General features: G+C 45.7%; 1 protein-coding gene across 1 annotated transcript in view; it reads left to right on the top strand.

Annotated features, from left to right (window-relative positions):
- Positions 1–14,427, top strand: part of CUBN (cubilin) — a 269,145-nt gene that overhangs the window by 129,780 nt on the left and 124,938 nt on the right. The window contains exons 32-36 of the mRNA XM_059059248.2: positions 7,805–7,964; positions 9,770–9,883; positions 11,623–11,733; positions 13,066–13,194; positions 14,204–14,336. Of these exons, the coding sequence (XP_058915231.1) occupies positions 7,805–7,964; positions 9,770–9,883; positions 11,623–11,733; positions 13,066–13,194; positions 14,204–14,336 (647 nt within the window). The remainder of the gene's footprint in view (positions 1–7,804; positions 7,965–9,769; positions 9,884–11,622; positions 11,734–13,065; positions 13,195–14,203; positions 14,337–14,427) is intronic.

Raw genomic sequence — 14,427 nt, 5'->3', positions numbered from 1 at the left:
TTAAGATGACGAAACTCATAACCAGAAGCGTCTGAAGTGCAGGAGCAAACAAGTGTCCCAGACGGTTCCAGGGCTGGAGTCTAGGTGTTCTGGCGCTCAGAGTGCTTCCCAGGCGTTCTGAACCTAAACTCACCGTGCTCTCCTCTGGGCCTGAGCTGGTCGGGTGGAAAGTGTCAGATGGGCCGAATCCCGCGCGTAGCCCGTCGGTGAAGGCTGAGCACTGAGAGGCCGTGAACAGCGTGGTTTGAGACGAGTGTGAGCGTTGCCGTCCACTTAGGCTCCACTTTTGGAATCTTTCTGAAGCTGTGCTGTGGAGCAGGGCTTGGTGTTGTAGGGGAAAATGTTCGGAGAGGAACACAGAGATGTTTTAAGAAATCACTGCGGGCTTCCCTGGTGGCGCAGTGGTTGAGAGTCTGCCTGCCGATGCAGGGGACACAGGTTCGTGCCCCGGTCGGGGAAGATCCCACATGTCGCGGAGTGGCTGGGCCCGTGAGCCATGGCCGCTGGGCCTGCGCGTCCGGAGCCTGTGCTCTGCAACGGGAGAGGCCACAGCAGTGAGAGGCCCGCGTACCACAAAAGAAAAAAAAAAAAAAAAAAAAAAGAAATCACTGCTCTTCCTGAGCTAGACCGGACACCTGGTCACCCCCAACTCAACCTGCTACATGAACGGATCTTACGGATTCTTGAACAAGCTGCGATGGCTCTACTTTCCAAAGACCTAAGGAAGAAACAAGGAAAGAAAACAACGCCATTGGCCCCCAGGGTAACACACGCGCCGAATGCGCATCTCACGCCAGGCACGTCGCGCGTCTCCGCAGCAGCTCCTCTGGGAGGGCCAGCAGTTCCAAGGACCGTGGAGATGCCACTCTGTCTCCATTTCTTCCCTCCGTGTACACAACTCAGCCCGCCCCCCAGCTGCCCCGTCGCTGCGGCCCGTCACCCCTTAGACCTCAAGTCATTTCCAAGCCGCTAAGTTCCATGAATGACTTTCGGTCCCTTCAGTGGAAGGTGACACAGGGCAGGGGGTCGCTGCAGGTGAGGGAAAGGAGACTCAGAGGCCTGGGAAACCCATCATCCCATAATATTTGCAGGGGCTCTTGTGTGCAGAAGTGAGGCGGGGGGAGTGGTCACCCAGGTGTCCGGTTCTTGTCACCGTTTACATTTCAAGGCCTCTATCTCTTGCTTCTTCTGTCCGTTCGCTTTCTCTCTACCCCTTTCCAAGAAACAGCTGGGATTTAGACCTCTTTTCTTTATTTCTCCAAAATACCACACACGTGAGGCTCTTTTATATGGTAGACTTTGCCTAAATATTGCAGGTGAGCTAAAATGTGATATTCGACATCCTTTGCCCTAAAATCTCCAGCGTTCATTCCTCGCTCAGTCCCTCACTTCACACCCCCTGGATTGGTTATGTTTTGCTGCCTAAAAACGTGTCGCCAAACGTAATAGCTCAAAACGACGATAACTCTAGCTTCCGCGGGTCAGGAACGCCGCTGTGACTTAGCACGTGGCCGTTGGCAGGATTCGGTTCTTTGCAGGCTGTGGCTAGAGGCCTCCGTCAGCGCCTCGCCATGCGGCCTCTCTGCAGAGCGTCTCACAGCACAGCAGCTGCTTCATCGGGGCGAGCAGTACAGGGCAGGGGACAGTGCCAACGAGAGAGGCTGCCTGCAAGATGCAAGGGTCCATCTGTCCCGACCGAGCCATGGCAGTGACACCCCTCACTCTGACCTTGTCCTGTTTATCAGAAGCAGGTCGTTCGGTCCATGCCACCCTCCAGGGAGGGAGGAGAGGCTGCACAGGGCATGAGCCTCTGGGGACCAGGTCCGAAGTTGCCACCCTGCGCCCACCCCTCCACCCCAGCTGGGCAGTTTTCATGGATTATGTCTCCAGCTCAGCCTCCCGTTTTGCTGGATGAACCCCCGTCTTTGGACCTCTTTTTGTCTTTGCCTCCCTAGCTTTCCCATTCCCTCCCTGCGATGTTTTATCCACTTCTTAAGCAGCAATTTAGCGATCTCTCCGTCCCACTTTAATAGCAGAGGCTAATATCTATTAAGTAATTACTGTGTGCCAGAAACGACCCGACGTACCTTTATGTCTTTTAACTTATTTAATTCTGATGAACAGTATGAACTATATTCTCATGTCAATCCAGTTTTACAGATTAGGCAGCTGAAGGACAGAGAGGAGAGAGACTTGTCCGCAGTAACGTCACGTAGCATCTCTCCCCTGGCAGTCATTCTCTGAGAGCCTGCGAGGGTGTTTTGCTAAATAGACACCTTGTTTTTTTCTCTTTAAAAGGAATTCTGCCACCTGCTTTTAAAGAATGCATGTTGTTAAATAATACCTATTTCCATCATCAGTAAGTATGTGGAAAGGCGAAAGGTTCCCTTTGCTTGGCTCCTTTGTTTTCTCAAATCGCCGGTCCTTGGACTCTGACCGTTGGCCTCTCTAAACATCATCAGGAAGGGGTGCTGGTCTCTCACTTGAATGGTTTTCCTCCCCATCAGTTTGTGCTGAAGTTGACACGTGTCAACTTTGAAAAGGGGTTGATATTTACTCAAATCTCCTTAACATTATAAAGCATCAAGCGTTAAAGTTCATAAATGTGTGGCTCAGTTCTACCTTCTGGCTACAGCTCAGGATATAGAGGGTCCCCGGTGGCACCGTAACGTCACGTGTTCTGGATACTCTGGGCCTTGGGGGTCGGTCCAGTGTCCTCCACCCACCTTCCACCACCTCCTCCTCTCGTGGTACTGGTGAAGGTCTGGCGCAGCCCGTGAGAGGGCACCTGGGTGCTGTGCGCGTGGCCTGGCCCCTGACCTTGATTGGAGCCTCCTCCACTGCCCTCTGTGCCTGGAAAGCAGCTCCGCTTGACCTCTTTTCCACTGTGCATAACATCTCCCCCGGCTATCATGCCCGCTACACGTTTATACTGCCCGATCCACGAGAGAATGAGAAGCTTTTGTTCTTAACTCTGGGTTTTCCTCGACCTTGGTCCTTTGTTCTCAGAGGTCGTCTACTCTTACATACGATGTTTACTTACTCATTTCTACATCAGACGTTTACTGTCTGTTATGTACCTGGTTCTGTTCTTTTGAAAAGTCTCCTATTTTTGTATGATAAAGGTAAGTTCAGGTACTTTTAATGTGTGTGCTGGTATCTGGAAATTTGACAGACTCTGGATACTTTGTAAAGACACTGATGAACTTTAGTGAAGAAATTAGATTACTGCTTAACTCGTCTGCCTGCTTTTAGAGCTCCTGTAGTTGGAACTCCCACCGATGGTGGCTACTTTTTCTTCTGTGGATTCAGTTTCAAATTTTTATTTTACTGGAGTCATCTAGAAATGAGTTAGTGGCAATGTGCAGGTTTTTTGTTTGTTTGTTTTGTATATTTCTCTTTTTACCGCCTAAGCAACAGATCAGAAAATCAATTCCCAGGCCCAGGAAACTCTTGGCAGTAGACTTAAATAAGGCTTATATATCTATAAGCTATGTGAATATGTTATGTGTATAACCAGTAATCATATAATTTGCTCGCTCTGCCTTGGGAACTAAAGGAAATGCATACTGATAATTTTTATGACTTGAGAATTTTTTAAAAATAGCAACAAGATGTCTCCTATTTTCTTCCCTGCAGTTTCTGCCTTATAATTTTTTTTTTTTTGGCAAATTTTACATCAAGTTTATTTTCTTCCAGGTTTATTGAGGTATAATGAACACACAGCACTGTGTAAGGTGAGGTGTACAGCATAATGATGTGACCTACATACATGGTGAAGTGACGACCCCAGTTAGTTTAGTGAACACCCATCGTCCCACATAGACACAAAAGAGAAGACATAGGAAAAGCGTTTGTCCTTGTGCCGAGAGCTCTTGGGATTGGCGACTTTCTTAACAACTTTCCTGTGTAGCATACACGGCAGTGCTGGCTCTGTTTATCCTGCTGTGCACTGCACCCCCCTTCTTACTCACCTTGTAACGGGAAGTTTGTACATGTCGACCCCCTTCCTCACCATGCAGAAACACACATCATTACTGACTGTGTCCCTCACACTGTATGTTTCACCCCCATGGCTCACTTACCTTGTAACTGGCAGTCTGTCCCTCTTGATCTCCCGCACCTATTTCTCTCCTCCCCCCACCCCCTCCCCTCTGGCAACCACCTGTTTGCTCCCTGCGTCTATAGCTCTGTTTCTGTTTTGTGATATTTGTTCATTTGTTTTATTTTTTAGATTCCACATACAAGTGAGGTCATATAGTAGTAGTCTTTCTCTGTCTGACTGATCTTACTTAGCACGATACCCTTTAGATCCGTTCATGTGGCCACAAATGGCAAGCTTTCATTCTTTTTTATGGCCGAGTAATATTCCATTGTATACATGTGCCACATCTTCTTTATCCACTCCTCTGTGGATGGACACTTAGGTTGCTTCCATGTCCTGGCTACTGTAAATAGAGCTGCAGTGAACATTGGGGTGCATGTGTCTTTTCAAATTAGTGTTTTCATTTCCTTGGATAAATACCTAGGAATAGAATTGCTGGATCATATGGTAGCTCTGCTGTTCGTTTTTTGAGGAACCTCCATACTGTTCTCCATAGTGGCTGCACCAATTTACATTCCCACCAACAGTGCACCAGGGTTCCCTTTTCTCCACATTATCACCAACACTTATTTCTAGTCTTTTTGATGATGACCTTCATTCTGGCAGGTGTGGGATGATATCTCATTCTGGTTTTGATTTGCATTTTCCCGGTGATTAATTGTCTTGAGCATCTTTTCAGGTACCTATTGGGAAAATCAGCATTTCAGTATGGCATTATGGCAAAATAGAATCATATTGGGCTCGGAGCTTGATAACTCAGTGGAGGTTGGATTCCTTATAATTTTATAAATTAAAGCTTAAATTGATTTGATGTTACAAATGTTAAGAACACTCTCAAATAAAAGGACTGCTATTCCAAACTGTTAAGAAAAAAAAGACCCCAGCTGTCTCCTTGGTAACGTGAGGTCTTACACTTTCATAAAATGGTAATTAGGAACATATAACGTAATAGCTGTCATACACACTGTGAAGAGAAGTAACATGATATAATATAGAATTTGGAGAGAGAGAACAATTAAGTTCCTGGCTTTGCTACTCAGTAGCTCCGTGATCTTGGGTCACTAGCTCCCATTGAATGAGATGATAGTTTAATAGCTAGCACACTTGTGAAGTCTCACTTTCTTCACTTAAAAAAACGAAAAAAATCAAATGCTGTTGAGTACTAGTTTTTAGAGATGTCGGCACTGGTGCTTGTAAAATTACAACATGCTAATCAACTGTAGGGTGACATTGGTATATAATTTTGATTTAGGGACATTGGAAACCATCTATCTTGGATCTCTTCCTTGTGAAGAAATGCCCCAGGTGTATGAATTTCAGGCAGAGTCCTGTGATTCCAGGATCTCGGGGGTAGGAGGGGCTGGAAACATGTAGACCTCCTAGAAGACGTGTTCTTATAAAGAACCTCCAGGGAAATGGTTCATTCATGTGACTTTCTGAATGACGTTCGCCTTCACTTTCTGCCTTATTTTGCCTTAAGAGGATTTCAACCATTCAGCGAGAAAAAGACAATTTAGAAAGGGAAGGAACAATATCTACTTACCCCCAGCCCTCTGAATTTGGAGAGAAGGAAAGAAAACTAGAGGAGTCTTGCCTTTGTGAGTTCATGGACTTGTAAAAATCCTCTGAATGTGTGTGTATCGTTGGGTGTTGTTTGTTGTTTTTGTTGGGGACGTCTACAAACCTCACAGAACCCACGTTCCACTAAAGTTTAAGAAATGCTCTTTTAAGCAAACAAACCAATCACCTTGAGAGAAGCGAGTAGTCTTGTACAAGCAGTCTTGACCAAGGGTCAATTGCCATATTCCCCAGACCCCTGGACCCCAGATGTTCTAAGAGGGTATTCTTTTTTTTTTTTTTTTTTTTTTTTTTTTTTGTGGTACGTGGGCCTCTCACTGTTGTGGCCTCTCCCGTTGCGGAGCACAGGCTCCGGACGCGCCAGCTCAGCGGCCATGGCTCACAGGCCCAGCCGCTCCGCGGCATGTGGGATCCTCCCAGACCGGGGCACGAACCCGTGTCCCCTGCATCGGCAGGCGGACTCTCAACCGCTGCGCCACCAGGGAAGCCCGTAAGAGGGTATTCTTTAAAGCAAGATAGTATTAATATAACACTACTGAAATCCTAGGTTGTTACAGCTATAACCTTAGGAAAGTTTAAAACCAAGTACAGAGGTAAATAAATCGTGGATGAAACCAATGGTGGTAATATTTGAGAGCAGTTTGCAGTGTAAATGTAGTATAAGAGGTTGTGTAATGATGGTTTGTGTGTGGTTTTGGCTCCTATTTAAAAAGGTATTCAAAAGAGGCAGTCACACTAGATTGGAAACTATATTTTGAATTGGTTGAGAATATATAATTTAGTTTTTAATCAACCTTTAAATGTTGAGTGAAAATCAGTTTTAAAGTTTTATTGGATATATAGATTTTAAAATTAGGACATTGAGGGAAACAAAGAAAAAGAAACAAAAAGAAAAAGAAAGAAAGAAAGAAGAAGTAAGGCTCCAGAGCATTTATATGAAATTCATTATTGTAAAAGTTTTCGCCCCCTCATTAGAGAGTTAAAAACCCTATTGATGTTTGACTCATGTGCTCATATAAATTGTGCTCATTTTTTCATGAAACGGTCATATTTTCACCTCAAACTTTTACTCCCACCCTGGTGGTTGGCCAGCTGATGCATCTATCTTGCTTAATTGAAATATTGCATTGGACCAAACGAAAGGGTTAATTCTGGACTCCAGAACCTAGCTGTCTGGTTCACCATGTCTGGTTCCCTCTTAGGAACTGTGTGTCTTGGTCACATCAGTGAGCTCTCTGTGCATCCGTTACCCTCTTCTTGAAAATGGAGGGGATCTGGGGAGGAGGAAACTGGCTAGTATGTGTGAAAGGCTGAAGGCAGTTCCTGGCTCATAGTAAACGTTTAATGAATGGTTGCTCTCATTATTATTATCGTCCAGAGACAAAGAACTCATTTCCCCCCGGTTTACACATAAGAGCATTCAAAGGTTCGCACCAGACACTCAGAGTCCCAAGGAAATGCGCAAGCTTCCATTTCACACACCCGTACAGCAATTTGGGGGGTCTGTAAGGTAAACTCTGCTCCACTGGCACGTACGGAAGGTCAGCGAAGTCCCAGCACAGAACTGGGCAGCACAGAGCCCAATATATTTTTTAAAATAATGGGGTAATTTTCTAAGTCAGCCTCACATCACTATGTCATTTGAAAGAATTCTACCATTTCTCTTCCTCTTGACCAGGACCCCATGAAGAGCATAAAGTCCCAGCAAATGCTGGGTTTCTGAAAATGAATGATTCCTCCTCATTCTTTCTTACGTATTTGCTCCATATTCATTCTTGTATCAGCACATGTGAGCGTGGCCCATGGTGTAAGTGCCCTGGCGTCAGGAGAGGAGGAAAGCAGGGAAAGGCATATGGCATTTCTAAAGACCTCCAGGCATCTAATGGCGAGTGTCTCTGGCACAGAAACCCCTACTGAAATGCCTACAGTTTTCCTAGAAATGACCAGAGACTCAGACACTCCAGTGGACCTGAGCGACAAGACAATAAAATGAGGCACTGGATTCCAGCAAATGTGTTTTCTGCTAGGTCGCCGGCGTGCAGGTACGCCACGGAGCAGGCGCCTTGTACAGGCCGATCCGAAGTTCTGAGCCACCGTGTTGCCTGTTGCCTTTCTTTGTAGGCATTTGATGGCTTCAGCTCCGCAGCGCCCCGCCTGGCCAGTGTGTGTGGAGGACAGCAGCTGAGGAACCCCTTTACCTCTTCGGGAAATAGCCTCTTCCTGCGCTTTCAGTCCGGCCCTTCCAGACAGAGCCGGGGGTTCCGCGCTCGCTTCAGACAAGGCAAGTTCCGCGAGGGTCTCCCGGAAGCACAGACCGTCTGTTCTTAAGCGCCCCTCTTGGTGCTGCAGTCAGATGAGACGGGTCCGCAGAAACCGGTCCCAGCTTTCCACTTAACGTGCGGCAACTGAAGCCGAACAAAGGAGCCATGGTTTGCAATGATTCCAGCTGTTGATACTTGTAACTTTTCCTTTGTCTAGCTTAGGTGATGTGAACTTCCTTGGGATCTCTGCATCTCTCAAGCAAATTGTCAGAATAACACTTAAAAGTGCCTTTAATATTAGAGACACTATTAAGTGTTTATCCAGTTTCATTTATTCACAGATATATTATCTAGTATTTATCCGAAGTTTTATGCTGAGAGATACGCTACTATAAATTACAAGACTTTCTTGTAATATAAAGTCAGGTTCTAATCCTCAAGGTGGTGGTTGCCTCCACCTGAAGAATCGAGAATCAGTATTGTTTTCCATTGATTTCTTCTTCTTTCTTTCTTTTTTTTTTTTTTTTGTTTTTTTTTTTTGGCCACTCTACACGGCCTGTATCGAACCCGGGCCACGGCAGGGAAAGTGCTGAGTCCTAACCACGGGACTGCCAGCAGATTCCCCTTTTTTTTTTTTTTTTCTTAAAGCACCACTTCCTACTAGACCTTTTCACCCATTGCCTTTCATCTGGGAATTTTAGAGTCTAACCCTTTATCCCGCTGTCAGAGCGGCTTGTGGTCCCCATAATACGCCTCCGAGTTTTGTTTGGAGGATCCTTGTCATCTCAAACAAGTGTGGTCTATTTAGCCATTTCATCTGTTTCGGTGGACTTGCTTGCTTGCCCGGATTCTGCAGTAAAGAGCCCTGGCTAGGAAGAGTTTCTGGTTTGAGGTCTCCCCAAGGTGCACTGGAGGCTTTGGAGCAAGACAGACTGCGAAGTTCTTTCAAAGAGAGAACAGCATCTTAACGCTCGCTCTTTGCATTTAGCTCGTCACTTACGTTTTGCTTCATGGCAAAGAAGTCCCCAGCGGGTCTTCTCCGGGCTATGATAGCAGCCTCCTGCGCTCACCTGCCCTTCTCCCACATTCCTCCAAGGTCAACGTGCAGTAGCGAGTTCTGGCTCTGACCTTCAGCGCTCCATTGTCTGTCCTGTCTCCACACCGACCAGGGCGTGGAGCCCAAGCTTCTCTGGGTGTTCCCCACGGGCACAGAATCTGCCCTGGGCTTTTTCCAGCACCGGTGCAGCCCCTGCCCTCCTCTGTCTTTGCTCAGGCTGCCCCGGACCACTCCTCCTCACCCCTGAATCCTCCCTCGGTGCTGTCTGCGCCACGAGATGCCTTGTAAACCCCCCCCCCCCCCCCCCCCCCCCCCCCCCCCCCCCCGTCTTCGACTCCCACGGGGCTCTGCACATCCCTGATGACACACAGCCGCCCTTATGGAGTCCCTTTCAACTGAATATTTATCTTCCTAAGAAAGAATCAGTCGTAAAGAGATTGCCCCTAGGTCTGTAATTTGCAAGCGGGCAGAGAAAGTGAATCAATGCCAGCGTTTTGGTGAATGATTCAGGCAATTCATAGCCATTTAATCTATGGTCCTTTGCCACTCTCCACTTCCCGTAACTGAAGGACACTGTTATAAATGTAGATAGAGTATGTTGCCACTTTCTCATGGTTCATGTGCAGCTTTCTTGGCAGAGAACTTCCTTGACAAGCCTTTTAGAAACAAGGAAACATCATTTATGCTTTCATTCTTCAAATGATTGTTTTGGAGAGTCAGAAGAAATCAAAAGTGTGTGACACACGTGTGTGCTTGTGTGTCCCTCAGCCTGTGGCGGCTACATCCTCACCGACTCCGTTGGTACGATATCCTCTCCCCTGTTCCCTGCCAACTATCCACACAATCAGAACTGCAGCTGGATAATTCAAGCCCAGCCTCCGTGTAAGTAACAAAAATGAAAAAGAATCCAGGACGCTTGGTGTCTGTGGGAAAGTCCGGCTCTGACTCATGTTCTTATCTCCTGGATGGTAACAATTGACGGCCTTCCTCTCCTGTTTTTTGGAAGTCCCATTTCCTGATGTGCGCGAGAACAAGGGTTTCCTAATCTGGTAGGAAGTCACTTGTAGTGTTTATTCTTAATTTAATTATTTTTTGAATCTCAAGGCCTAGCAAAGGAAACCGAACAAAGCAAAAGCCTATAACCTAGTTGAAATGACAGGCGTGTGAGATTGGGGGTAAGCAAAAATAGTGGATAAATAAATAGTCTTTGACACCCGTGCCTTGAGTGTAGTAGATGCTCAAGGCAGTTGCTAAGTGAGTAAGTGAACAAGGAGAACCATAGACTGGAAAATTAATAACTCGTAGTTTGGAGATGCAGTGCCACGAGCATATTGGCCTTCACTCAAGGTGGAAGTTAATTATAAAACCCGGCCTCTCCCGTGATGCACGTATTTTAAAAAACTCCCAGCATAGGCCTCAAGAAACATTTAATACGTGCTTACGTTGTGTTCTTTTTAGAGTCCTCGAATCTTATTTTCTGCTCTGGTGACAATCTGGCCGTCAGGATTACTGTCCACATTTTACAGAGGAAGTGAGGAGACCCCTAAGGTCTCAAGCAAAGTGACTGCGAAGAGGGTGATCCCAGGGCCATTATGAATCCCGTTTCAAATGAGCCCTGCCCTTCCTTGAGGTTTTCAGGAAAAATGGATGACTTCAGACGTAATGTGGGAAAGGCATTAAGTTCTTTACTCTGCTCTCTAAGTAATGACCTGTGTGATAACAGGAAAGTCACTTATGCTGGTGAGGCCCCCTTAGCTAATCTGAAAAAAGAAGCGTTTGGCTTAAATATTCTCTAACATTTTTCCTAGGCCTGTTAAGCATTAACAGAAGGGTATCTTTATTGCCCTGCCTGTCATCTGGGGGTCAGTGATGTAATCCTTAGGCGAAGAAGAAAGTAGCCAGGAGCTGAGCCTTGAGTAGAGAAGTCCCCTGCCTCGAGTCCCACAGCCTTGCACCTAAGGATAATTTCTAAACAGTTGTAAAGCATTTAGATGAAAGAGGTCACTGGTATAAAGACAGCAATAGGGAAAGATCCTATTCTGAAGATTTGGGACCCTGGAAGAAAACAAAAGGAAAATGTCCCCAGGCACGTACCTTTCTGCAAGTAATTCAAAGCTCTCTTTATAAATGAATGAGCTTCCGTTTCCCGGTTCTGGCCTTAAAGTAACACAGAATGCTAGGATCCGTGTGCCGGAGAGGAAAATGTGTCTTATTTACAAGCACAGGTAAATAATCAGAATTTAAGGAAACTATTCTATTAAGAAAAATACATCTGAGAGGAACACAGCAACAGTGGATCCATTCCCCATCGTCCATGAAATAAACCGACCCAAGGGTTCTCTTCCCAGTACCAGCGTTTCTGAATCTACAGACATTTTCAAAAGCATGGTGGATTCAATTACTCTTCAAAGGAAAGCTTTTAGCAGAGCGGTTGTTACTTTTCCTCTCCTTTTCCTCTCCACCCCCCTCCCCCGTCCGTCCCCCTGTGCACATGTGCCAGATTCATGGCCTCCCTGCTGGAGAAGCAGCAGGAGAAAGGACCAGAGGTGAAATATCCTTCCTTGTATGTTTTGTTTGCCAGAACGTTCGTTATTAAAGAGTCTTCTCTTTTTCCCTTTCAGTCAATCACATCACCCTCTCCTTTAGCCACTTTGGACTTGAAAGCAGCACAACGTGTACTCGAGACTTTTTAGAGATTTTGGACGGCAGTCACGAGGATGCGCCCCTCCGAGGTATCTGTGGCCTTTTACAGTTTCTGTGCTGACATGTGTATATGCTGTCATTCCAGGTTAGAATGTTTCCAGTAACTATGAAGAGCATCATAAGCCATGTAAAGATAAAGAGAGGCTAAGAAAGCAGCATGTAATATGGTGTTCAAGAAACTCAGCTTGTTCATATTCAAGCACATGAATAGTTTACATGTATATATTTTTTAATTGAAAGTTGCGATTGCTTTAGACATTAGTGAAATGCAGTCCATTCCAGCATTAAGTAGCATTCTCTGAGAAATTTCTTATTAACATTTGACCACAGTCCTCGTATTCAAATTGAGCTTGTTTCTTTTGGTTTTGTCCTCAGTGGAAGCAAAATAACAGATAGGTAAATAGTAGATAGGTAATCTAGAGTGTTCTGTTTGTAAAACATCCCAGTAAAAAGTAGGGATTGCTGCTAAATAGTTTCTGAAATGTTCTCAAGCAAAATAATCTCAGGTTATTTAAACATTCTCCATGAGTCACTCCTGAGTTAGGAGTAGTGTCAGGGCCTTAGTTAGGGACAGTGTCACTGCCTGAGTTGGGAGTATTTGAGCTTTGTCATCCAAGGTTCTCACCCTGCACTAGAAGACAAGCTCCATCAGAGAAGGGACTTTGTTTTGCTCATTGCTTTATTCCCGGTGACAGAACAGTGCCTGAGATGATAGCAGGCAATCGCTGCTCTCTGCAGACTTCTGAGTGTACTCCCTGAGACTTCTGTCTATAAGCGTTTAACTGAGGTTGAGGCTGTATTCTTTAATGGACACGTATATAACACCATGTGCTGGGTGCCGTCCTAAGAACTTTATAAACAGTAACTCAATTAATCCTCATACCCTTATGCCATAGGATTCCATTTATCAATGTTCCCCTTTCTCAAGTGGGGAAACTGGGGCACAGAGCACTTAAGTAGCTTGACTCGGGTCATGTAGCTGGTAAAGTGGCAGAGCCGGGAGTTGAATCCGGGTGTTTTGGTTCCAACATCCACATGCTCCTCTGCTCTTATATGTTGCTTTTAAGTATTGGCTCATTTATTTGTGCAGGTCCCCAGGGCACTGGAGAGTTTAGCATTAGTTACATTTGGAGGTCACCTGTATTACTCTTCCTCCCCCTAACATTCTTCACCATGTTCATAAATCGTCTCCCCTGTGCTTGTATTCATAGCTTATTTTGAATTATCACGCATCATCCCCAACACTGACCCTGATTTAAGTGTTTCTCCTAATAGTGTTTTCTTTGGTCTCTTGTGATTCTAGTAAAATACGTGTTTCCTTGTCATCATTCATTCTCCTTGTCATCGTCTTCATTATTTAGGCCGGTACTGTGGCCCCTCCATGCCCCACCCCATCACTTCCTTCAGCAATGCTCTGACACTGAGGTTCGTCTCGGATTCTACAGCGAATTTTGGTGGTTTCCACGCCACATACGCTGCATCAACATCAGGTAAGAAACGTTAGCAAATGGTGCTACTAGGTTAAGAGAAATGTGTAGAAAATCCTTGGTTTATTATTTCGGATTCTTCTACATTCAGCGTTCGGAACTAGTTTCCTAGATCACCTCTATGACTAACCTTACTGTCTTTCAAAGTAGGTTAACATGCTTGTAAAGTCTAACAGTAGTGAACTCTATACCACACCTTCTTTATCCATTCGTCCATCGACGGACACTTAGGTTGCGCCCGTACCTTGGCAATTGTGACGAATGCCACACGGGTGAGCTCTGGAAGTGGGGAGAACTGCTTGGAATGATCGTGGGTGACTTGCTTGTCGGCGTCTCCTTGTTCTCCTTCATGATATGTTCGTTAAGGGAGCCCCCGACGGACAGTGTCTGATGGCATCTCTTATGGGTGGACCACTGCTGTTCTTTAGTCTCCCTGGCCTCACAGCTGCACTCAGGCAGGGCTGGGTGTTGTCACTGATGCAGGATGGATGGTGGCATATGGGGAGGAGGGGAAAGAGGGGCGCCCAGTGCTGGGGCTCTTAGCCAGGAGAGTGCTGCTTGTCAGCTGCTGGCTCCCTTGTTAGGAGCAGCTAAAAGCCTTAGGACACCAAGGAGATTTGTGCATGTTTCTGTGCTCTCCTGAGAAGGAGAAGCTGAAATACTGCCTTCTGTTCTAGGCCAGAGGTGAAAATCATCCTGGTCAGAAATACCAAGGGGCTACAGAGTTAAAGGGAGTCTTTTATTACATAGTTATAGTTCACAGGGAGAACAGGCTTTTCGAAAGGAAACTACCGAGATTCCTTCTAATCCCCCGTACCCTGTGGCTTTTAATGTTCAGGTTTCAGCATCTTTTCCTTATTATATACGATATGGATCTTTTTAAATTATGAAATGAAAATGGCATATCCTTTGACGCTGCCAACCGCTCTTCTCGTCTGCTTTCTCCTTTACCTCGTGGTGTCTTGTATTACGTATTTACTCTGTCACTCACTTTGTTTCTCTTCTCTTCTAGCTTGTGGGGGCACCTTCCACACGGCTGAAGGCATCATCAACAGCCCTGGCTACCCAGAAATTTATCCCTCTAATGTGGAGTGCGTCTGGAACATTGTCAGTTCCCCTGGCAACCAGCTCCAGCTGTCTTTTATGTAAATTCTTTTTTATAGTATATTGTTTCAGGGAGGATGAATCTGCAGGAAGGAAGCACTGTTACTAATAGGATGGACAGCTAATAGCATG

The sequence above is a fragment of the Kogia breviceps genome, chromosome 3 (assembly GCF_026419965.1).
Source record: "Kogia breviceps isolate mKogBre1 chromosome 3, mKogBre1 haplotype 1, whole genome shotgun sequence".
NCBI lineage: Eukaryota > Metazoa > Chordata > Mammalia > Artiodactyla > Physeteridae > Kogia > Kogia breviceps.
The sequence above is the reverse complement of the archived record's forward strand: the minus strand, read 5'-3'. Positions and strand labels throughout refer to the sequence as shown.